This window comes from Natrix helvetica, assembly GCF_964273705.1.
Source record: "Natrix helvetica genome assembly, chromosome: 2".
Lineage (NCBI taxonomy): Eukaryota > Metazoa > Chordata > Lepidosauria > Squamata > Natricidae > Natrix > Natrix helvetica.
The window spans coordinates 38,702,289-38,725,881 of NC_138552.1; the positions used below are offsets into that span (position 1 = coordinate 38,702,289).

Sequence of the window (23,593 nt, forward strand, 5' to 3'; positions counted from 1 at the left end):
TTTTGACAAAGTAGCAACACGCTGTTGAAATCTATTTGCAGGTAGGCAAATCATGAAATGCTTGCTGCTTACTTGGTGATTTAAAAATATAAAGTAAGAGGTCAATTAATTTAGCGTGTGAAAATATGTCATATTTGTATTCATTGGAACACCAGCATTCCCTTTGGGTGAAAGTGGAGAGGATAGGAAGGAAATGTTGCTGTGGCTGCAGGTACTGTATATGGCGAGTTTCATCCATACCCCCCATTTTTTAAAAGTGTGCTATTTTCATATAATTAGTATTCACTATAAGCAGTTAATCACCAGAGAAGAGTTCCCAGAGACAAAACAAGTTGTTTAGCTTGTCAGCATCAGGGAATCAGATGTGTTGAAACATGACTCCTTAAAGCTGGAGTGGATATTGCAGAAGCTGATGGATGATTTAATGCACCATCATTATATTGCATGCCAACAGCTCCCCTTGCAGTACAGAATTTTAATTGTTCCTTAAAGTATAATTATGTGCCATAACATGTTTGTTGGGAATTTTTCCACAGTAGAAAACAATAGCTTTTGAAGGATTTTCACAATTAACTCTGACTTCCTTCTATCTTACATTTCTTCACTGAAGAGTAGAAGCAATAGAAAGCTAAAATGGACCATTTCCCCATACAGTGTTGTTTAAATGCCCTTCAGATGTTGCAGAGTTGTAATACACACAATGTGTTTCTTTTGAGATAAATACAAAGATAAATCTAAATAGTAATAGAACCATTCAAATTAAGAAATGGGTAATGTCTTCAATGGGCAGAGTTAGTTGAGGAGACTAACTCTTTCATTATTTAGTTGAGTTTGTTAACAATAATTTGGAAATAACTTATTTAGTTGGATTTGTTGATATAATCTTAAACTTGTTTTATCAGTACCTGAAATGTGTTGATAGAAAATAAAGCTTATATAGTGTTAATAAAAAAGCATTTAATGCCACATTTCTTTCCAATGTTAATGTTTTCTACTTGTGATTATTTAGAATCTTGCACAGAAATATATCTCATTCAGTCACTGATATTAAGTTAGAGTTTGTGATATATCAATACTGTGATAGGTACATTATATCTTGCATTGTGAATATTCATCCAATATAAAGTTTCTTTAATGTGAATATTATTAATTATCTTTCATTTTGAAAAAAAATGAAGTCTTAATTTCTTTATCTTTAGTACAGGTAGTCCTCAATTTACAACAGCTCATTTAGTGACCATTCAAAGTTACAATGGCACTGAAAAAAGCAACTTATGACAATTTTTCATACTTAATCACCTGTGTAGCATCACTATGGTCACCTGATCTAAATTCAAGGGCTTGACAACTGATTCATATTTATGATGATTGCAATGTCCTGGGGTCATGTGATCCCCCTTTGCGACCTTCTAACCAGCAAAGTCAATGGGGAAGCCAAAGTCACTTAACAACTGTGATGATTCACTCAACAACTGGGGCAAGAAAGGTTACAAAATGGAGGAAAGCTCGCTTAACCACTGTATCGCTTAGCATCATACATTTTGGGCTCAACTATGGTTGTAAGTCAAGGACTACCTGTACTAACATCTTGTCTGTTAAAAATATTAGGAGAAATTATTTTTATATTACTAACTGTTTTTTCTTCCATATATAAACATTATTCCTAGTACATGATTCATATTTCATTATCAACAAATCTGTGGGATTCTGGCAGCACTTTGTGTACTTTATAGTAAAGTAAATTACAGCTATGACACCAGAACTGGATTTCAGAGGCCGTTCTATGTTTTGTATAACACATGGATAGCGTTTCTTTTTAGGGCAGTTTCATATGCGATGTGTCTCTTTTTTGTTATGAATAGTTATCAGAACTGATGAATAACTCTTCTTGCAAGAAAATGAAGTGGCAAATATTTTTGTCTTAATTTTCTACGTAGAAATGACTTCTGTGGCAGCAATTTTATCATTAAAAGGTTCATAAACGTGTTGCTGAAGCATTTTCCTGCTTTGAAAGATATTAAAATCAATAAGAACATTATTATTTAACCACATTTCACAGATCTTCAAATGTTAAATATTAATCTAAAGATTCTTTTGAACTCTACAACTTCATTCCAAATTTGCTCTTTCCAAATTAAAATTCCAACTAATTGGAATTAATTTTAAAACCATTAACTAAAAGTTGGAAGTAAAAACTATATCTCTATATTATAAAAGTGCTCTTTCCCCATTTAATTGTGTGGTAGTAATGCTATGGCAGCAGCTTGCATTAAAAGAGGCAGCAACTTTGAATCAGGCTCTGTCTTCTGGTTCATTGAAGAGTTTCGGAATCAGATGGACAGACTTTGCAAGCTTTTAGCCATTTGAAGACAAGGCCTTTATCCAAACATATCACTCAGCAACAAATGCAATAATGCCAATTTGTGTAGCTGCTTTTCTATATTTATAAAGACTTCATTCTAGAATAGGGCCGATTCAGTCAGACAAAGAATACTTGAAACAGAATAGCAATTAAAACATGGAATTGAAATTGTGTATTACCATATCAATAACAGATACTCATATTTATCTAAGCAAATTTGTTTTACTTAATGTCTGGAAGGAAGCCAGTCATGACAGATGTAAAATGGAAGTTTCGCAGCAGGAATCAGATCTCTTTTTATGTTTGGCATTTCCTATTAAAACTAGTGCTGTGCAACAAAACTTCTTCTGCATTTGCTTTAACCACTTGTCTTTTATTCAGTCAAAAAGAAATTGCTTTCTAAATTTCTTACAAAAAGAAAGTTGCAGAAAAATTCTCATGAAATTCTTGTACTTGCTTTGTTTTATGAAGTGGTCAAAGAGACTATGTTGACAATCTTTCTTTCAATGTATAATCATCTTTCCAGCAGTCTTCAACTGCCTAGTTTCCTATGATTCAATTAAATCCCAAAGGAGACATCTTGAGGAAACTCCCACAATGGGCCTTTTTCAAAACAGGAAATGTGAATAGCAAGAAAGACTGCAAAGTGAAAAAATATCCATAAAAGAACTCTTGATAATCTCACAATTATTAAGTAAATTCTAAAACAAAATGAAAGGAAATACATAAGCACCTCAAGACTGGAATAGGAAAATGGAAAAACTCTAGATGGAGGATAGTTTGGGGAACTTGGAAGACCAGGTTTCTGAACAGTAGTAATTAAACGGTAGATAAAGAGCATCACCAAAAACTTGTTTTGGTTGTTTTCTTTGTATTAGTAACTTGATAACTAATCCACCAGTTTTTTTGAGCTTATTTTTTGTTGTGACACATTCCAATTTTCCTATTCAGATATTAGTTTCCCTAACCCCAACCCTTATAGTGGTTTTGCACTTGACTTTAGCGTTCTAAATAGTAAACAGAACGTTGCCCTCCATTTTCAGTATGTTAAAAAAACTGAATCTGATGGCAATGTGATTTCGAGTTCTATCTAAATATGACATTCAAATGTTAATTGGAGGAATAAATCTTGTTTATTTCATGAAGATGAAAATGTCAATGGAATAAGACTATTTATCACAGTATAATGTCCTTCTGACACCTGATAAATGCCATGATAATGACAGTTATTGGGGAAAAAAATCAAAATATTCTCTCATTTGTCAAAAACAGATCATACATTTGTTTCAATACAGGAGCTTTATTTTATTAAACAAAGCTGATCTAGGAGTGAAGGCATAATCAATATTGCACAGAGGATCTGGTTGAGGGCAGCTATCGTACCATTTAAAGTAACATAAGTTACCAAACAATGATTAAAAGGTTGGACATTCTAATTTCTTTGTCTGTATACAAACAAACATCCTGACATTATTATTGTGATTCTTTTAGAAGAAGAATTAATATCATCATCACTGTTAATTTTGTTTGTTTTCAATCATGTGCATACATACATATATATATACATACATTCATATACATACATACATACATATGCATACATACATACATATACACAGAGGTCTTATAAACAACTTCTCACAATAAATTATGTGGATTTCTTTTTGCAGATGGAAAACCTTTAACATTAGATGAAATATGGAAAAGTGTGCATGAATGCTATAGGGATCGCCTCTGGCAAGGACCATGGGATACGATTACGCAACAGGTTACCTATTTTTGTCACTTGTATAGAATTATTTATTTGAAGAATGAATTTTAGAGAAAAAGATATTGTTACTAGTCCAAATAACAAACAATTAGTAATGCAGTCAATATAAGAATCATTCAAAATAAACCAGTTAATAAACTTTATATGAAAGACTTAACCTAATTTTGACAGATCATTTGGAGAAAAAAAAGGATAATCTTTTATTCCCAAATGTCTCACGTACCACCTTAGGAGGCTGCATCTTTTTCTAGTGCAGGATCCCATGAAAATAAAGTTTGAATTAAGGAAATGCTGACAGGATGCTTTGGAGTGGGCATGGGCATGCTGTCAGCAGTTCCTTAATGCAAAACAAATACTTTCCTAAGGTTGTGCGGTATTGTGCAAGTCTAGAAAAAGATGCCACTTCTGAAGAAAAATGCCAGAAGGTATGGCACAAACCCCCTGCTCACCCTACAAAGCATTTCTTGGCTTCAGATCTAAAGCCGTGCATATCCCTCATTTATTTCTTCCCACATTTTATATGCCAGATACAGTTAGGCTGAAGCACAAGATGTTTCAAGGTGATTCAGTTATACTGATATGTGGGATTCAGCTGGCATACACCCAATTACTTTGGCTGAAAGTATTTTGCATTCTGCATTGAACTAATAACTGAAGCATCGTAAGGGAAAAGAGGGAAGTACATATAAGCAGTCTGATTGTACTATTACAAATGAGATGTTAAATTTCTATCAGATAATTCTGTCAAAAATATATCTAGGATATTCTGTTCACTGTTTTCAAGACTCCAGTGCTTGAGTAAGCCACAGAAAACCTTGGTGGTTTTTGTAGTCGAAGTTCTAAATCTAGAACCAAGGCAAAATATTAAGTCTTTCAACCAGGAGCCTCTTGAGGAATAGCTGCCAATAGAAGAATCTCCTGTTTTCAGTTCTTATTTTTCTCTCTGAGAACAGTGGCCTAAATATTGTAGTATTTCTGCAAACATCCCAAAGAATAACTCAGTACCCAATAATTCATCTTTGACTAGTGGGAAGTTTTTTGTTATAATGGTTATGTTTGATATACAAAAAGACATGTACCGTATTTTTTGGAATATAAGACACACTTTTTCCCTCAAAAAAGAGGGTGAAAATCTGGGTGCGTCTTATACACAGAATACAGCATTTTTGGCCTCCCAAAACCCCGTCCCCTGTGCAAAAATGGCCGTGCATAGCCTTTAGGAGGCTTCCAGAGTGCTCCCGGGAGTTAGGTAGGGCAAAAATTGGGCCACTTTTTGCTCGTTTTTGCCCTCCCCCCTGCAGCTCCCAGGAGCACTCTACAAGCATCCTAAAGGCTATGCATGCCCTTTTTTTTGACAAAAAAATGGACCAATTTTCATGAAAAATGGGCCGTTTCTGGGAGGTCTGCAGAGTACAAAAACTTTTTTTTTTAATTTACCTCTTCAAAATCTTGTTGAATCTTATACTCCAAAAAATACGGTATATATTCACATGAAGATTATACACTGCAAAATAGATTTTTCAAATGTAGCACCCACCAGATTGTTGACTACCAGTTTCATAATTGCTTAATAGCATAGCCAACCTTGATATGTTTTATATAGCTGATAGGTTAATGAAAGGTGGCATGGTCAGAAACAAATATTAAACAAGGAGAATGAATGACCTTGTAGGAGGGCAAATACTTTTCATTTGAAAGTTCCAAGTTTTCATTTTTGGCAAATTTTAAAAATCCTTTTTGGTAAGCCTCCTGAAAAGTATCTTACTGTAGGCTTATATCCCTAATGATTCTGGAAGCTATTTCAGCACTACCTCATTTTGCTCATGTGTATAAATTAGCATCAAACTGGACTATTTTTAACATTAATCCAGCTGATACTCTTTTTCAGTCTGTGGTTAAGAATCCGAAAGGCATGTTTTTCTAGTAGTATAGCAGTGCTATCCATTACATCATTTAATTTATGGCAGTGTTGAGCAAAAAATCAATAAATTATTTCTAAAATGTCAAGGATGTTCATAATACTCTTTTTTAAAGAAGCAGACTCAAAACTGTTTCTGAAGTAACAATGCTAAGGCTGTTACCTGCAAGGCTGTTACTTATCATGAATCCATACAAAGTGGATTCATGATAGAGTGAGTTTAAATCTTATACTTGCAGCTTAAAGAATCTGTGTAGACAGCTTATTCATAGACATTTTTCTGGACATGCAGGATGTTAGAAAGAAAATGTGTGTATAGTGTACCCCAAGAGACAGTTGTTAAGGTTTCTCATTAAATGCCTGATCACTTGTTATCAAAAGTTGCTATAGTGCACGGGCTAGGACTTCTGGAAAATCATTTGTGCTGTCAAAACTGTGCAAGACAAAAGTACAAATATGCTGAACTATTTTTAATTGATCTTTTATATTTCCATGAACAAATTTGCAACTTAAGTCTGATGAGGCCATAAAGTAAAGGTAAAGGTTCCCCTCGCACATATGTGCTAGTCGTTCCCAACTCTAGGAGGTGGTGATCATTTCCGTCACAAAGGCGAATAGCCAGCGCTGTCTGAAGATATCTTCATGGTCATGTGGCCGACTAAACCTCGAAGGCGCATGAAACGCTGTTACCTTCCCACCAAAGGTGGTTCCTATTTTTTCTATTTACATTTTTACAAGTAATGGGAGCTCATTCGGTTATGCGGCGCTAGGATTCGAACCGCCAAACTGATGACCTTTCGAATGACAAGCTCAGTGTCTTAGCCACTGAGCCACCCTGGATGAAGCTATAGGTACCAATATATCCAAAATTGGGCTGTTCTGTTCTGATTGAAGCTTTCTACTATAATATCACTCCTGGAAATCAAGGAGTGGATTTTTAAAAATTCTTGAGGGCACAGATTTTCAATATGTAGTTTGAATATTTATGAAGCAGTTGTATAAATGTAAGTCAACTGAGAGTCATTTTCATGTATCTATTTCTGCTACTGTTTCCATTTTAAAATTCTGGAGAACTATGATGACAACGACAAGAACAAAATTTCAAAGTTCGTTTCAGCATGGGGTTTGCCGGCATCCCAATTAAGGGTTTAAAACACCTTCAACTGAGCAGTTGTGCTAAAAGTTTTCCTTTTGTTTGTTATTTGGGATATTAAAGGTCAAACCGAGAGCCTTAAGCCTTGTACGTTGGACTTCATGCCAAAAGTGGCAATAAATCTCGACTCTCCAGATACTTAACCCATATTCAGATACTGTTTGTAATGGAAACTCATACGGGTAACAAGCCAGGTTAGTTGTTTTATTGCAGGCAAGAATGAAACCAAATATCTAGACATGTTCCACCTACAATACACAAAAATCGATAGCTACTGTATATGTTAGAGCTCTATATTTAAATTCTAGGTCTTTTTCTCATGTTTTTCTGAATCAAAGAAAATGTGTCTGTTGTCTTTGTGGCCTGATTGAGAGGCACTTGCTCAGGGTTGGCATAATAATTCTTTCTAGCATGGGAATTGCTGGCTCTGTCTTGGGAAATGCATTCCTTGTACTGCAGGTGAGTTTTAGGTGTGCTTCTGCAATCCTTGATATACCATGAAAATTCTGATGATGCTTGATAAATTTAAGCTATACCAACACTTTGCTTATTGTGTGAATTAGATATGTACATGGAAAGCATGGGTATGGCTTGCGTGGCCTGCTTTAAATAACCTGTTCACCTTTCTAGCAGATCGGAATAGAAGATATAGATAATTCACTGAATATAATGTTATTTAAGAAAAAAGAAACATTTAATGTATTTAATGACTGATTCCCTAAGAGCATGATGAACCTAAAACATAACCAATTTATAATTTTATGTCAACTCTCTTGCTAGGTTTTTATTCTAGATAATTTTTACAAATCCTTAGGAAACAGCTTTAATAAATTACTGAACAGGAAAACTGATAGATTGTACTTTCATTGTGGATTATATAAATATGGCATTGGTAGTTCATGAAAGATACACTAATCAATACCTAATAATAAAGGAACTTGAAGAGGTGCTTTGCAGGGATGTTGATGTGAATTAAGTGCCCTTCTTCAAAACGCTGAGGCAGCCATGTCCTCTGGAAGGTTAGACTCAACTTAAGGGAGTGTTTATCTTTTTAAATAGCTATTAAATATAACATAAAACTGGGTATCTATATGTATGTACACTATACCACTGAATCAGTGGGGAAATTCAAATTTTACTACCAGTTCTGTGGGGGTGGCAGGGAAAGGATACGTCAAAATCTTCATTCCCTCCCCGTTCTGGGGCCAGCCAGGGCTGGTATTTGCCGATTCTCTGAACTACTCAAAATGTCTGCTACCAATTCTCCAGAACCTGTCAGAGTCTGCTGAATTTCACCCCTGCACTGAATGCCAGTTGCTGGAGGGCTAGCAGAGCAGATTATTATCCTTACAGTTTCTTTCCTGGGAAAGTTATAGTCCAGTAAATCTTAATGTCTAAATTCTAAACTTGAAAAGGAATGCACATAAACTATTGGGATTTGTGCATGAAAACTCAAATAGATTCAACAAAGATTATTTTCCAGCAGAGTTTACTGCTTGGAAGAGTGATGCTAACCAGCCATTACATTCAATGTTCCTGGTGAAGTCATGTGTATCGAAGTCTGCCATACATACACCCACAGAGAGAGAAACACACAGATATACTTTATAGTGGAACATTTATTCTATAGTATAATTATAGATAACCATTTTATTGGTTAAATAACAATATTTAAATATTTATTGTTATTTATTAAACTTGTTTCCTGCCCACCTCATCATGAAGTGACTCTGGGCGACTTACAATAAGGTAACATTTTAAAGAATTCCCAGAACTTTTTTCTTGCTTGACCTGTTGCAACAAAACTATTGTAAAAAATAAATAAATAAATAACCGTATCCTTCTTGAAACTACATGTTTCTAAGGAGGAAATTCTGAGACTAAATTCATCCTTTAATTCTTACTTTTTACACTTTCCAGGAGATCCTTTGAGCTAATTTGTATTTTGAATCTAAATTTATCCTTGATTCACTTTCTTCCCTATTATTGTAACTGACACATTTTCTCAACTTCCAATTTGTACATTTTTTTTCTGTGTAAAAACTAAATTGAGAGATAAAGAATCTGGTCAATCTGTACTATAAGGAATCCTGTGGTTCTTCAATAACTTGATTGGGGGAGATTATGGGATTAAAAAAGAAGTTAATTTGAATATAGCCAATTTTGTGTCAATAGAGATTTTCGGGCATTCTGGGAATGTTTTTTAAATGAGCAGATTTCATAGTCTGAAGAACCCTGTTCTCTCCTATACTACCAATACAGTTCTTGTGAATATTTAACATACAATCTAGTTCTTTGCTCTCAGGAATATTTTGTTAAGATGAACCATACTTTCTTTAGTAAAATGAGTACAGTTTTAAAAATTATCGATGTTCACATTAAAAAGATCATGGAATAACGAGATAAATATAAACAAATTTTATCTCTTCTTTTAAACTTTTCTTTATTTGTGCTGTTTTTTCTATAGGAGATATTACATGAACTTCTCTTAAGCAAAATTTGCCAGCCACTTAAAAAGTGCTGCATAGATTCAACAACACTAAGAAAAAAATAGTACAATGAAGTGTGCCTATTAATTATGACTCAAATGTATAATTGCTTCCACTTTTTAGAGAAAACTGGAGTTCCAGAGTTTAAACTGAAAAATTGGCAGACCAATTTTTGTCATTAGAATTGGCACTCATTATTTTTGAAAAATAAACAGACGATATATTTTTCAACACTTGCCAAAATAAAATTAATCAGTTACCAACTTTTTACTACGTTTGCATATTATCTTAATAAGTCAATTTAAAATATGTTCTAAAATTATCATAACTTTGCAACTATGGATAAAATAAGACAATAGGATTACTTAGTAAAGTTAGCGCAGCATAATGATGTAAAAATATATCTGCAACAATCATATAAAGTTGTATCATGTTATTAGCATATATTGATAATACTTTATGCTGTTTCTGGAAAGTAGTTTCTAGCACTACTAATTGTTCTTGTTCTGTTATAAGCTACAGAGTTATAATTTGCCTTCATCTGCTTTGTGGGATTTTGTTTGCTACAACTGTATGCCTGACACAATTGTTCTCTATAGCGCCAGTTAATTATGAACAAAAACCAATCTTTCAAACAGTCACTACTGTTAAACATTTAATAATGTAGTCATCATTGTTTTTGACCACTCATGGATTGTAATGACAGACTATGTTCATTCTGAATTAGAAGAGTGATTAAACTAAGAAAGATTACATTGCTAAGGTAGTGGTAACAGAAAGACTATGAAGTTTGGTTTTTAAAATGATGTTATAATGATTTTGCTCCATAATATTAATTAAAACACAGCTTCAGAAATATTGAATGTATATTTCTGGAATTCTGGATGAATGATGAGCTAGCATGTCTTGAGTGAGCAGAGGCAACTGAAGGACATGATCCTACATGTAATCAATCATATGTGGGAATCACATTGGGAGACAGGGCAAAGAGATATAGTAGCTGAACCTACAGCAAGAAGCACCAAAGAAAACTCCCTAGTATATTGGGTTGTAATTGACACTGGGAGAGATGTACAGCTAGTCCTCAATATGTTCTTACATGATTAAATAAGATAATCACAATAAATCACAGATAAATATAATTCTATAACTTTAATTCTATGACATATTTAATATTTTGCATATACATATACACTATGATTTTGCATTTAGGCTCCCCTTTTTGTATGCAGAAAATATAGTGAGATCACAAGTGCAGATGAATCTCTTTCTAGTTGTTGGGCCATTAGAAATTCAAATAATAACCGTGGAACACAGGTCAGAGTTGCTCAGGTATACAAAGACTGTGCTAAACTGAGGCCCCCGAAGTTGCTTTCAGAAATCCCTGTTGATTAGGAAAACCTGGACCCACCTGACAGAGCGAAGTCTTTGGGCAGAAATGCTGGAATTACAGAATCAATTTTCTGAAAGTGTGATTTAGGGACCTCTCTTTTGGGGAATTCTAGGAAAATTCTATTATGCCTATGGTATCCTATTGTATAACATGCCATTGCACGGAAGTATGTCTATGTCCATGGAAGAAAGAACTTAAAACCAGCGAGGAGTTCAATAGTGTTCCTGAGACCTTGTGTATACCGCTAAGTCACAAAATGACTGAATCTTGAGAAGAATGCGAAAAACAAAAATATTCTTTAGATGTATTATTATCAAAAATGTTACCAATCCAGATTATGTCAATATAATATTTAGAAATATCTATATATTACTAAAACTCCCCTCGTTGTGACCTTTTAACTTGGAAAAATGATGCGTCATTGGGCAACAATTTTAAAAACAAGATACCGCAAATGGACTAATGTATAGAATGCATCCAAAATCCAGGACCCATGAAATTTGAGAAAGTTTTAACTGTTTTAGTGCTACTGGCTGCTGTTGTGTTCACATGATCTTCATTTTCAATCGTCTTTGACAGTTCCCCAGTCAGTTTTACAATTCCTCACTGCCTCTCCCACTCAGCAGCAGCCACTTAACTGTCTGCTGGGAATGGAAGGGGGAAGGAAGAGCGGGAGGAGCAGGGAGGAATCTTGTGTCCCTCCGTATCTTCCCTGATCTGCATCAGCATCTTTTTTAACCCATGTGGCCGCTCTTGTTCAAAAGCTGGCATTATATGAGTGCTACAGGTAGTCTTTAACTGGTTGCTTAGCAGTCGTTCAAAGTTCTGATGGACTTGAAAAAGGAACTTACCATATGGATACAAAGTTTTGATGACTGATCTCCCAGTCACATGACCACATTTTTGGTGCTCAGCAACTGACCTACATTTACAGCATCTCAAAATCATGTGACCATAATTTATGACCCTCCCGCCCCACCAAAACCAGACTCTACTTCCAATTTCTGGGGGAAAAAAGGCCTACAATGAACAATGGTTTCACTTAACAATCATGGCAATGACCCGCAAGCTCATATGGTTGTAAATTGAACAACATCTGTACTTAAGTTTTTAACCAGGCTAGAGAAGTCTCAAAGGTTCTTTTTCAAAAGATAACAGGACTTCGTTTTCTTTTGAAGACATTTCACTTTTCATCCAAGAAGCTTCTTCATTTCAATTCAGGAAAAACAAGTCCAGTTGACTTTTGAAAAACCACCTTTGGGACAACCATGAGCTGGATGACTAAGAATTTCCAAAGTCTAGAGCAGTATTTCTCAATCTCAGTAACTTTTAAGATGTGAGAACTTCAACTCCCATGCTAGCTGGGAATTGCTAGATTGGGAAAATTGCTGAGATTGGGAAACACTGGTCTAAAGGAAATAAGAAGAACAAACAAAATTAAAGATTGAGAGTAAATATTTATTTCCTCTGGCTGAATCTCTAGAACTAACTGAATTGCATTCAGAAGTACCTACCGTACTGGATAGTCTGGTTGAAACTTTATCAGAAATCCTGGTCAAGAAGTACAGGGGAATAGAAACATTAAGAAACATTGATTAACAAAAGTTACCACATCTTTGACCAAAATAAATCTGCCAGGCAAATTTTATTTCATGTTTCAATGGAACAACTTCCTTAGCAGTTTGTGGGAATGTTGTAGACATAAACTGTATATTTTGATTTTAGCAAAACATTTGATAAAATATCTTGTCATGCTGATTAGCAAACTGGTTAAGTGTGGGCTGATGACATAGTAATTAAGTGGATACATTAATTATGGCTCAATACTCCTACTGAAAGAATGCATATTAATGGATTCTTATAATTGGAGAGGGGTATCAAGTGGGATGTCTCAAGGATCAACCTTGGTTTGTTATTTTCATTAATGATTTGGATAAAGTAGGGAAGTGAATGCTTGTCAGATAGGCAGATGATGCAAACTTGGATAGATTAGCTAATACTGTGGAAGACAGATGTTCAAAACAGTCTTTATAGATTTGAAAAAAGTGGGCTAAAAGAAATAGAATGAATTTGAATTGAGATGCAAAATTATATGTAGAAAACAAAACCAAATGTACAAGTAAAAAATGTTACATAGGAAAAAGAGTAGGACCTATTGTCTCTTGCTCCAGATTCATTTTCCAACTCTATGACAACTTTATCCTAGTGCAGGAGTCCTCAAACTATGGCCCACAGGCTGGATACATCCCGCCAAAGCCATTAATCTGGCCCGCATGGGATCACAAGGCTGTCTTGCTCACATCGACCCGCCCTGCCTTTGGCCGAGCGCAGGACTGACCTTTGCGAGCCCCGCGGGCTGGAACTGGAAGGTAAGGCCAACGTTTTTGGCACGCGGAGGTGCCAAAAACCTGGCACCTCCGTGTGCCAGGTTTTTGGCCTTCCCGGCTTCCAGAAGCACTCTGCCAGCCAAAAACAGGGTGCGAGGAGGCCTCCTGGCCGGCAGACTGCTTCAGGAGGACTGGATTGGAGGATGAGGGCTGCCTGCTCGCCCACCTGCTGGCCCGACTGGTCTTCAAGTTTCAAGCAACAAGAGATGTGTTACTTTTGGGGAGACCACGGGATTGCCCCTCCTCCCTGCCGGCCAGCTGATTTTCGGCATGGCGCTCATCAATCTCCGGACATCACATTCCTACCATCCAGCACCAGTTCAGGGGTTCCTTTCCCTTCCCAGGGGACAGAGAGAGAGAGAAAGAGAGAAAGGGAAAGAGAGAGAGAGGCAAGAGACAGAGATAGAAAGAAATAGAGAGAGGGATGGAAAGAGAGAGAGAGACAAGAGACAGAGATAGAAAGAAATAGAGAGAGGGATGGAAAGAGAGAGAGAGAGAGAGAGAGAGAGAGAGAGAGAGAGAGAGAGAGAGAGAGAGAGATGTTGATTATAAGCTCCTTGGGGCTGAGAAGAATTGCTGTAAAATTGAGTTTCCTGAAGTGGATCACTAGACTCCTAAACAACTTAAAAAATGATCTAGTAAAAAAAAAAGTCAACCAAAAGAGCAACATGCAAACAAAAGCAAATAAAACACCCCCAGGAGCAAAACAAATTAAAGTTTAATTTGTGTGTATTGTTTAAGGAATTGCTAAATTGGCCACGCCTACTCAGTCACATGATCACCTAGCCATGCCTACCCAGTCACATGACCACCTAGCCACGCCCATCAAGATCACCTAGCCACTCCCACCCATCTGAGAGACTATGAATTGGCCGCATGTTTAAAAAGTTTGAGGACTCCTGTCTTAGTGGATCAAAAACTGAAAATGAACCAGCACTATTATGCATTTGCTAAAAATGCTAATGCATTTAAATATATATTAAACACAATATCCAAATCACAGGAATTAATTGTTCTGCTCTATCTTTTATTAATGAGGCTACATTGTACTATTTGGAAATTTGTCATTTGATTGATTTAAATAAATGAAAGGTGTGACTATTTTAATTTAACTAGATTATAATTTAATGTTTTCAGTAATTCTAATTAAATACCCTCCCCTCCCGATTCCTCAGCCTGAAGAACAGATGAGATACTTGGGGTACTAAAAGCAAGTTCAAGTACAACCATTTTCTGCTGCCCTTGATAAAAGCTTGGCATACCTCTGTGAATGATTTTCATCAAAGCTACATCATGCAAACTGGATGAGACAGGATGTTTTGGACAACAGTCCCTTTCCACTGCAGGAGAAATGGAGTGGCCATAAATGCTATGATGAATGCTCCAAGGCAGTTTAATGTAGCACTGGAGAAAATAGAAGCCATTACCACTGGAGAAGTTCCAGTTATGACAGGGAAAATAAATGGTGCTGTTACAGGAAATGTACCGATAACAAAATACCTGCTGTTTGGGGGAAGAGAAGTAAAACATACAATACCAGCTATCCAGAACTAATTACCTTGCGGTATCCATTACCCAAAAGTGACATTTGTTGTTAATTGAAATTTGACATGGATTATATTTCACATATTATTTTAGGTATTATCTCACTGTAAGCTTACTCTTTAAAGTTGTATAATCTCAATGGAAAGGTCCGGTTATGGGGGGGAATAATGATTGCTTTCTCAGGAGGTGAAAAAAAGAACAATTCATATACATTTGCATTGATGTCTAATGGAAATGATTTAGTGGAAATATTGTATTTGGTCAGATAAAACAAGGGTAAATAATATGAAACCAGAAAAAAATAAACTCTTCCCTAGATAGATTTAGCACATTGCCAAAAGAAACTTACACCCTCACATGTTCAAAGTACATGTTTTTAGAAACCAAATCATGCATCAATAAAAACTCTGTTTTTTTAAATATCAGAGCTGTTTGTCTGTTTTTTCTGTTTGGATTGCTGCATTGTAGAAGATGAAATTATCATTTAATTTACAAAATTCTGATCCATTCATATTGAAAGATTTTGAGCAATAAAACTAAGTGAAAACTTTTGTTTAAAAAGCCATGGAAATTGGAAGGGGTAATATGAATGGGAGAATGAATATATTGAGAGAAACAAGTTTACAAACACAAGTTTACAAACACATTATAAGAAATGCTTTTTGATTTACATGACATTATTCACTTTGTAGAAACAAAACATTCTAGAAGAAAACATAATATTTGATTTATTTATTCCTGTCTACAAAATATTTTTTTGTTTCAAGATATTGGATTTGCTCAGACAAATTTCAGATAGATATTAATCAGGAGTTGAGCCACTGAAATAGCAATTTCACTCACAAAAAGATTAAATTATGACTATTTTTTCCCATTTAAATGGGTTTGTGTTTACTGTATGTGGGTCAGTGTGAGTCATGTTTCCTTTCAGTAACGTATACGCAAATCTGACATATGGAAACCAAATTTTACCATTTGTGTGTGGGGAGAATTCTTGAACTTGCCTGACACGCATAATAATAAAAATTTCATATAGTTGTTTTTCAGTTCTGTACTTTGGAACTTTTAAATCAGTTTCTTTCCTATTTCCTGTGCTGTTGTTTGTTTCTTTGATTCTCAGTCTCATAGTTTTGGCAAAACTAAAGTATAAAGAGTTGCTTCCAGAGCTATTTCAAGAGCTATTGGTGCATGGAGGGAGAAAAGGATATTGAAGAATTGTTAGGGGATGAGCCATTTAAGAGGGAAACAGCATCAAATATTTAGGACAGCTCAATTTTTTACTACATAATACTTCTCTAAACATGGGAATCTGGCTGATAGCATGGGCCATCACACTGTATGTGTTTTGATTCCTGCAAATTATTTTCTTTCTACAAGAACAGAAGAGACCATTCTTTTGCAACCTGACAGCATCTAAGCATGTTAGACAATAACTTTATCTCCAGTCAGCACAGGCTAGTTAGGGGCAAGGGGACTCTGCTTCAACACATTTGAATGGTGCCAGTTTGAAACAAGCAGATTGATAATTCAACTACTACAACACACTGGCTGTTTAGTTGTATTTGTAGTATTAGAGAAAGGACATGTCATGCTCTTTTGGATGGACTGTTAAGAGTAAAAGAAGTAGCACCAAACAAATACACACTAAAGCTTGGTATGAAAACATAAAATGATATTCAGATGCTGTCTCCTGTCTATACTTACAAAGATCAAACTTACACAATCAATGGTTTTGCCTGCGAGACTGTATAATAGCAAAGTGGGACTTTGAAGAAGTTTGATAGACTATTGGTGCGTTTGAACTTTTATGTTGGAGGAGATTCTGAGAGTATATGGGTAACGTAGGAAACAAAAATTAGTCCAAACTTCTCACTCAACACACAAATGATAAATTATCTTATTTTAGATACATTATGAAAAGGCCTGTCTCTAGAGAAAACTATCATAATAGGAAATGTGAAAATAAAGGGAAAAAAACCAGTAGAGGGGTGTGTTGCTGCCGGCATTACTGCTGGTTTGCAACCCACGCGCAATGTGCGCTATTCAATGTAAATTGTTCTGCGGGCATGCACAAAACAATTTACAGTGAACTGCGCACGCACAGTCGCTAAAATCCAAAATGGTGGTGGCCAAGCGGCAACAAGGGCACCGGTTCAGGGGCATGGCAGGCCTGTGTCACTGCTGGTTCTGCGACCCAGGCCTGAATTCCACTACCAGTTCAGCTGAACCAGGCTGAAGTGGCAGCAACCCACCTCTGAACCAGTATCAAAATGGATGGACTTTATTACCGTGGCAGTATGTCAGTGGTGGGTTTCTACCGGATCGCACGGGATCGCACGATCCGGTTGGCGAATGAACCTGGAAGTAAGTTTCCTGCCCCGCCCCTTTCACGGGACGGCGCTTGCCTGCGCTCCACCAGCTCGGGTGCGACTGGAGAAGTCCCGCCCAAGCTGGTTTACGCTGCAGAGATCAAATGCCAGCCTTCGGGTTGCAAAGCCCACCTGCCTCCCCTTCGCACCTCTTGCAGCTGCCAGCTGCTCAGGAAAGGCGGGAGGCTTCAGCTGGCCAACTTGTGTAAGACAAGTCTTACTGGACTGCCGATCTGCCGATCCTCCGCTGACCCCTAAAGAAGAAGGATCGGCTGCGGCAGTCCGACAGAGCAGCGCGCGGAGCCCGTCTCCCCGGGGCTTTTCTTTCGGCTGGCAGGACGAGGAGGAGAGAGAAGCCGCTTATGTTGTGTAAGATAAGACAGGCAAGCTGGTGGGCGCATGACTCTGCCCAGGACAACGTAGAAGATGCAGAATCAGCTCTGTCTGAAGGCAGAATCAGCTCTGTCTGAAGGCGAGAAGGCTCGGAGCCACCACCACCCCTGCTTGCCCACCAGCCGAAGCCTCCAGGGAGGTTTTGGCTGACGGGTGCGCGGGGGGAAGGTCCAAGCTTTTTGCCTCCAGGCAGAGCTGATTCCGCGCCTTCTACGTTTTCTCCGGCAGAGTCACGCGCCCACCCGCCTGCCTGTCTTATCTTACACAAGATAAGCGGCTTCTCTCTCCTCCTCGTCCTGTCAGCCGAAGGAAAAGCCCCGGGGAGACGGGCTCCGCGCGCTGCTCTGCCGGACTGCCGCAGCCGATCCTTCTTCTTTAGGGGTCAGCGGAGGATCGGCAGTCCAGCAGAGCAGCGCGCAGAGCCCGTCTCCCCGGGGCTTTTCCTTCGGCTGGCAGGAGCTGAGCAGAAGGAACATCCGTTCCTCAAACCCGGACAGCGCTACTCCCACCTCCCCATTGTCCGAGTTGCAGCAAGTGAAGTGCCATGGGCGGCAGGGAAAACGAGGCTTCTTTGCCAGCCTCCCAGCTGGCAAAACAGAAATTTTCGCCAACTGGAAGGTATGTGTGTGTGAGAGGGGGGGGTGAGAAAGAAAGAGTAAGAGAGAAAGGAAGGAAGGGAGAGAGAGAGACAAAGATAGAAAGAGAAAGAATGTTGGAGAGAGAGAGACACAAGAAGGATGGAGGGAAGGAAGGGAGGGAGGGAGGAAATAAGTGGGGGAGAGAGACAAGAAAGAAAGAAGGAAGGAAAGAAGAAAGAGGAAGAGAAAGGAAGGAAAGAAAGAAAGAGGGAGAGAGAGGCACAAGAGGGATTGAAGAAAAAAAGTGGGGGAGAGAGACACAAGAAAGAAAGAAGAAGGAAGGAAGAAAGGAAGAGAAAGGAAGGAAAGAAAGAAAGGGAGAGAGAGACACAAGAAAGGAAGGAAGGAAAGAAAGGAAGGAAGGAAAGAAAGAGGGAGAGAGAGACACAAGAAAGAAAGGAAGAAGGAAGGAAGGAAGGAAGAAAAAGAAAGAAAGAAAGAAAAAGGAAGAGAACTTATGATCACAATTGAGCCCAAAATTTTGGTTGCTAAGCAAGAGCATTGTTAAATGAGTTTCACCACATTTACAAGTTGGTCACTCCCACCCGGTCACATGACCGCTAAGCCACACCCACAAAATAGGCCACACCTACAGAATAGGTTCTAAAAATTTTTGAAACCCACCACTGCAGTATGTGTATCTTTAGAAGACCTGAAGGAGGTTGGGGGTATATCAACCTAGAAAAATTCTCTCTATTTTTTCACTAAAAGTTGACATTCATTTGTTAATACATAGTTAATAATAGATAATGGATGAAATTTTGATAATACAAATTTTATTGCCAGTTTCAAGACTTGGTTCTTTTCCAGAAATCTGTCTTTGCAACAAGTCTTTTAAGTTTTTCTGATGCAACAGTAAAGTTTTTTCCCAGTTTGGCACTTATTTTATAATGAAAAATGACATCAGTTCATTTATATGAGTAACAGATGGTAATATCTTTGCATGCATTTATAGTTGGGATCTACAGGATTGAAATAAAAGGAACCTAAAACATATTTAATATTCTTCTATCTTCAGTTCGATAAATGTTATAGTTTCAATGTATATTTTTGCACTATATTGCATATCCTTATAAATTCATTGCTACATTATATTTTGTACAAAATTAAAGATGATAAATTTGTTACACTGACTGAATTGTTAATTTCCAAAATCTTTCAGCGTTTCAGAGTTTAAATATAGAGCTATAGGATAAGAACATTTTAATTTCTAGTCAAATTGAGAATTGAAATTCATGAACATCTAGAAAATCATATATGACCACTTCCGGATAGCATAAGACAGATATGAAAATGTGTGTGTTTATATCTCCAAAAATAAAAGAGCATTTGATTTGTAGAAAAAGAACATGCAATAGTCTCATGCTAATGTAAGCTGGTAAATGTAAAAATAATAATCATATATATAGCTAAGATTATCTTAAATACATTAAATTCTTCTTAAATATATGATTATAGTTATATTTTTTATTCTCATTACTCAGTTAAATTATATTTCTCGCTGCTACGCTTTTTGGGGGTCCAGTTTAAAAAAAGGATGCGAAAAAGGTTGTGACAAAGTAGCAAAGTTTATTTTGTTAGTGCTACTAAACTACAGGAATATAATCAAAATGTTTATGAGCCAAATGTAAATTCTGATTGCCAAGCCCAATTATGACTAATACAATTTCAATAACACCAATATTGGTTTAGCACTTAGCAGTAGGTCTGGACTGAAAAAGAACAGTAAATCATTTATATTCAGAGTTAAATTTATTCATCTCTGCAAATCCTTTTGTTAATACAAACGTAGCTTGGAAATTCGTAATTATTCTTATTTTAACATTTTATGCATTTTAACCTGCCCAACCCCTGTCCTGGCATTATTTTCTTGTGTGATATTTTTAAAAAACGATTTAGAATGTTGTCTATTTGGAATTTACCATGAGCTTATAATCTTGTTAAACATCCTTAATGTTCAAATGCTAAATAATTTTTCCTATGACTAATATTTTAAGAATAATATTTTATGGTACATTTTAAGTTAAATGCAGTATTTTATGAATGTTATCATTATAACTACAATTGTGTACAGTTATAGTTATTTAAATTTTGTTATTTAATCATGTTGATACTTTTGTAGTTAAATAAATGAAGATAGTTTATACTATTTTCATTTATTTATAATTTCATGCCTCAGGCTTGTTAGATCAACGGTCCCCAATCTTTCCGGCTTGGCAGCCTGGCAGATGGAGGAAGAGGGGATGGTTCTGTGTGATTGGTAGGCACACTCGCACAAGTGGAGCTTGGCACGTGAGTGCAAGTACCCACGTCTTGCACATGTGCCTGCCACTCACACAAGCCCCTGCCATTCATGCAAGTAGAGCTGCGCACACACTCTTGCCCACCACTCGCGCAGCTCAGTTCTGAACGGGCTGCAGCCCGCTAGTGGGTCTGGACCCAGGGATGGGGACCCTTGTGTACTAAAAATGCATTTACACTGTTAACCAGATCATCTCTTTTCAGGAACATCCATTACTTGGTCAGCCTTTCTTTGTACTTCATCCCTGCAGGACAAATGAATTCATGTCTTCAGTATTATCCAATTTACATAAACAAAAAAAGTGAGTAATACCAGTGTACATTCTCAAACCCAACCTTAAATATTTCATGAAAAAAATCAATAGTGTATTTTTGATGCTGAACTATTGCCTAAGAACCATCCATGTTTCCTATAGCGGGGGGGGGGGAGGAAGGTTACAAAATAAGGTGCTAATTCCTAAGCTTACTGTTATAATTCTTATAGTTTCATAGTTCATATAGTTCCACCGTCATAACTTCAAACAGTTGTTGAAGAATGGTTGTAAGTCAAGGACTAACTAGATATTGTTTTTTTTTTTGTTCTTTAGTTTGAGCAGCTTGATTTTTGCTTTCTATTCTTTGCTGGTTTAACACATTCTGATCTTTCTTTCCTTGGCATTATTTCTACAAATCTAGAATACTAGTACACATTTTTCCTTAGTGGCCTCACTTAATGTCCTTACCTGCTATATATGTCTTTTTTTCCAGATTGTCACTAACATTTTTATGAAGCTAAATTGGCTTCTGCTGTTTTTCTTTTTCTTTGTTAAATTTAGTTACAATTGTGTTTTGAGCATCTTCCCATTTTCTTTGTCTGCCACCTAGTATTGCTTTGTATTGATTAAAGTCTGTTTTCTTAGGTTCAAGAGACGTGTTTGACTATAATCTGGCTCTGATAGTAGGAAGCCACCAACTACAATTCTTCTCTTTGTTATTTTTGCAGGTAGCAGTTCAGTCCTACTGCTGTCCAGGGATGAGAATTTAAGCTTTCTCATATTTCTCAAAACACTAAAAAATTCAGTTGAATGCCTAAAATAGAGAAATGTGAGAAGAAAATAAGCTATACTCTCAGATCAGTGTCGGGTTGTCCATTTACTTGGGTTACTTTACAAATAACTTGATGCTTTTTAAAATTCATCAAAGTCCAGTTCTATGGTCTTTAAACAACGTTTCCAACATTCCTTTCCAAAAGAGCTTTCAGTAATATGTGACTTTGTGCTTTTATTACATTACAGGTTCCCCATATGATTCAGATCAGGTTGAATTTCATTTACAATATTTGTAGCTTTTCTTATTTAAAACGGGATTTTTTTTAGTAACACCTCCCTCCCGAGTTGAATTGTCTTCTTATACTTAAAGGATAAACAATTGTAGTAAAATGATTTCACAATCACCAACTAAAAGAGTTTATGGTGGTATCTCTTGCAATTAATTAATCCTCTGCAGAGATGTCTAACAACTGTATCTGTCTCAAAATATGCTGTACTGGAAAGTTAGAATTGCCAATAATGTAAATTGTTTTACAAAGTGCTCTTTTTTATAAGCTGCATGTGCCCAACTTTCAAAGGTACTTGGAATATTTCATTACTATTCCTCTCAATAGAAATGTACATTTTCTTTTTTCTTTGTAGGCATACAAACTACATTATTTCATGGTTGAGTGTTGTTGGCCCAGTTGTGGGTCTCCATCTGCCTTTGAGTTATGCAAAAGCTAATTTGGAAGAGACTACAGGTGCTGATTAAAGAGGTAAAGTATAAGGATGTCATTATTTATTTTTTATGCCATTCATCTCCACAAAGGGCAACTCTAGACAGCTTACAACTAAGTAAAAACAGTAAGATAAAATATTAAAATACATATTAAAATTAAAAATGATTAAACATCATCAAAGATGGGAAGGAACAGAGCAAGATGTACATGGGATGGAGGTGGAGTCTTATCTCAGTCTATCAGCCACCTCCAGTATGACACAAACAGCCCGCATTGGGTCCCCAGGCCAAAGCCAACTATTCAAACTCTTTCAAAAAGCCAGAAATGTCCCAAAGGTGCTTTTTGAAGAGGCAACTGGACTTTCTTGTTTTTCTTTGAAGATGTTCCACTTCTTATCCAGGAAACTACAGACCTATCAGCCTAACCTCAATACCAGGAAAGATTCTGGAAAAAATAATCAAGCAACGAATTTGCGAACACCTAGAAGCAAACAAAGTAATAGCCAAAAGCCAACATGGATTTGTCAAAAACAGATCATGCCAGACTAATCTTATTGCATTCTTTGATAATGTGACAAAATTAGTGGACCAGAGGAATGCCGTTGATATAGTTTACTTGGATTTCAGTAAGGCTTTTGATAAGGTGGACCATAACCTACTATTAGATAAAGTAGAAGAATGTGGGTTAGACAGCATCACCACCAGATGGATTGGTAACTGGCTGACCAACCGCACTCAACGTGTAGTTCTCAATGGAACTGCATCTACATGGAGGGAAGTATGCAGTGGAGTACCCCAAGGCTCTGTTTTAGGCCCAGTACTCTTCAACATCTTCATCAATGATTTGGATGAGGGAATAAATGGGGAACTCATCAAATTTGCAGATGATACCAAGCTGGCAGGAATAGCCAACACTCCAGAAGATAGGCTTAAGATACAGAAGGATCTTGACAAACTTGAACATTGGGCACTATCTAATAAAATGAAATTCAATGGTGAAAAGAGTAAGGTTCTACATTTAGGCAACAAAAACGGAATGCACAGGTACAGTATAGGTGATACCTTACTCAGTAGTAGTAACTGTGAAAGGGATCTTGGAGTCCTAGTGGACAACCATTTAAATAT

At 36.7% G+C, this 23,593-nt stretch overlaps 1 protein-coding gene across 2 annotated transcripts in view; it reads left to right on the forward strand.

Moving 5' to 3' along the window:
- ATG10 (autophagy related 10) overlaps positions 1-23,593 on the forward strand; it is a 131,546-nt gene that overhangs the window by 105,329 nt on the left and 2,624 nt on the right. For both annotated transcript variants that reach the window (XM_081944548.1, XM_081944547.1), the window contains 3 exons: positions 4,033-4,130; positions 20,924-21,021; positions 22,390-22,505. In XM_081944548.1, coding sequence (XP_081800674.1) covers positions 4,033-4,130; positions 20,924-21,021; positions 22,390-22,501 — 308 coding nt within the window. In that variant the 3' untranslated portion in view covers positions 22,502-22,505. The remainder of the gene's footprint in view (positions 1-4,032; positions 4,131-20,923; positions 21,022-22,389; positions 22,506-23,593) is intronic.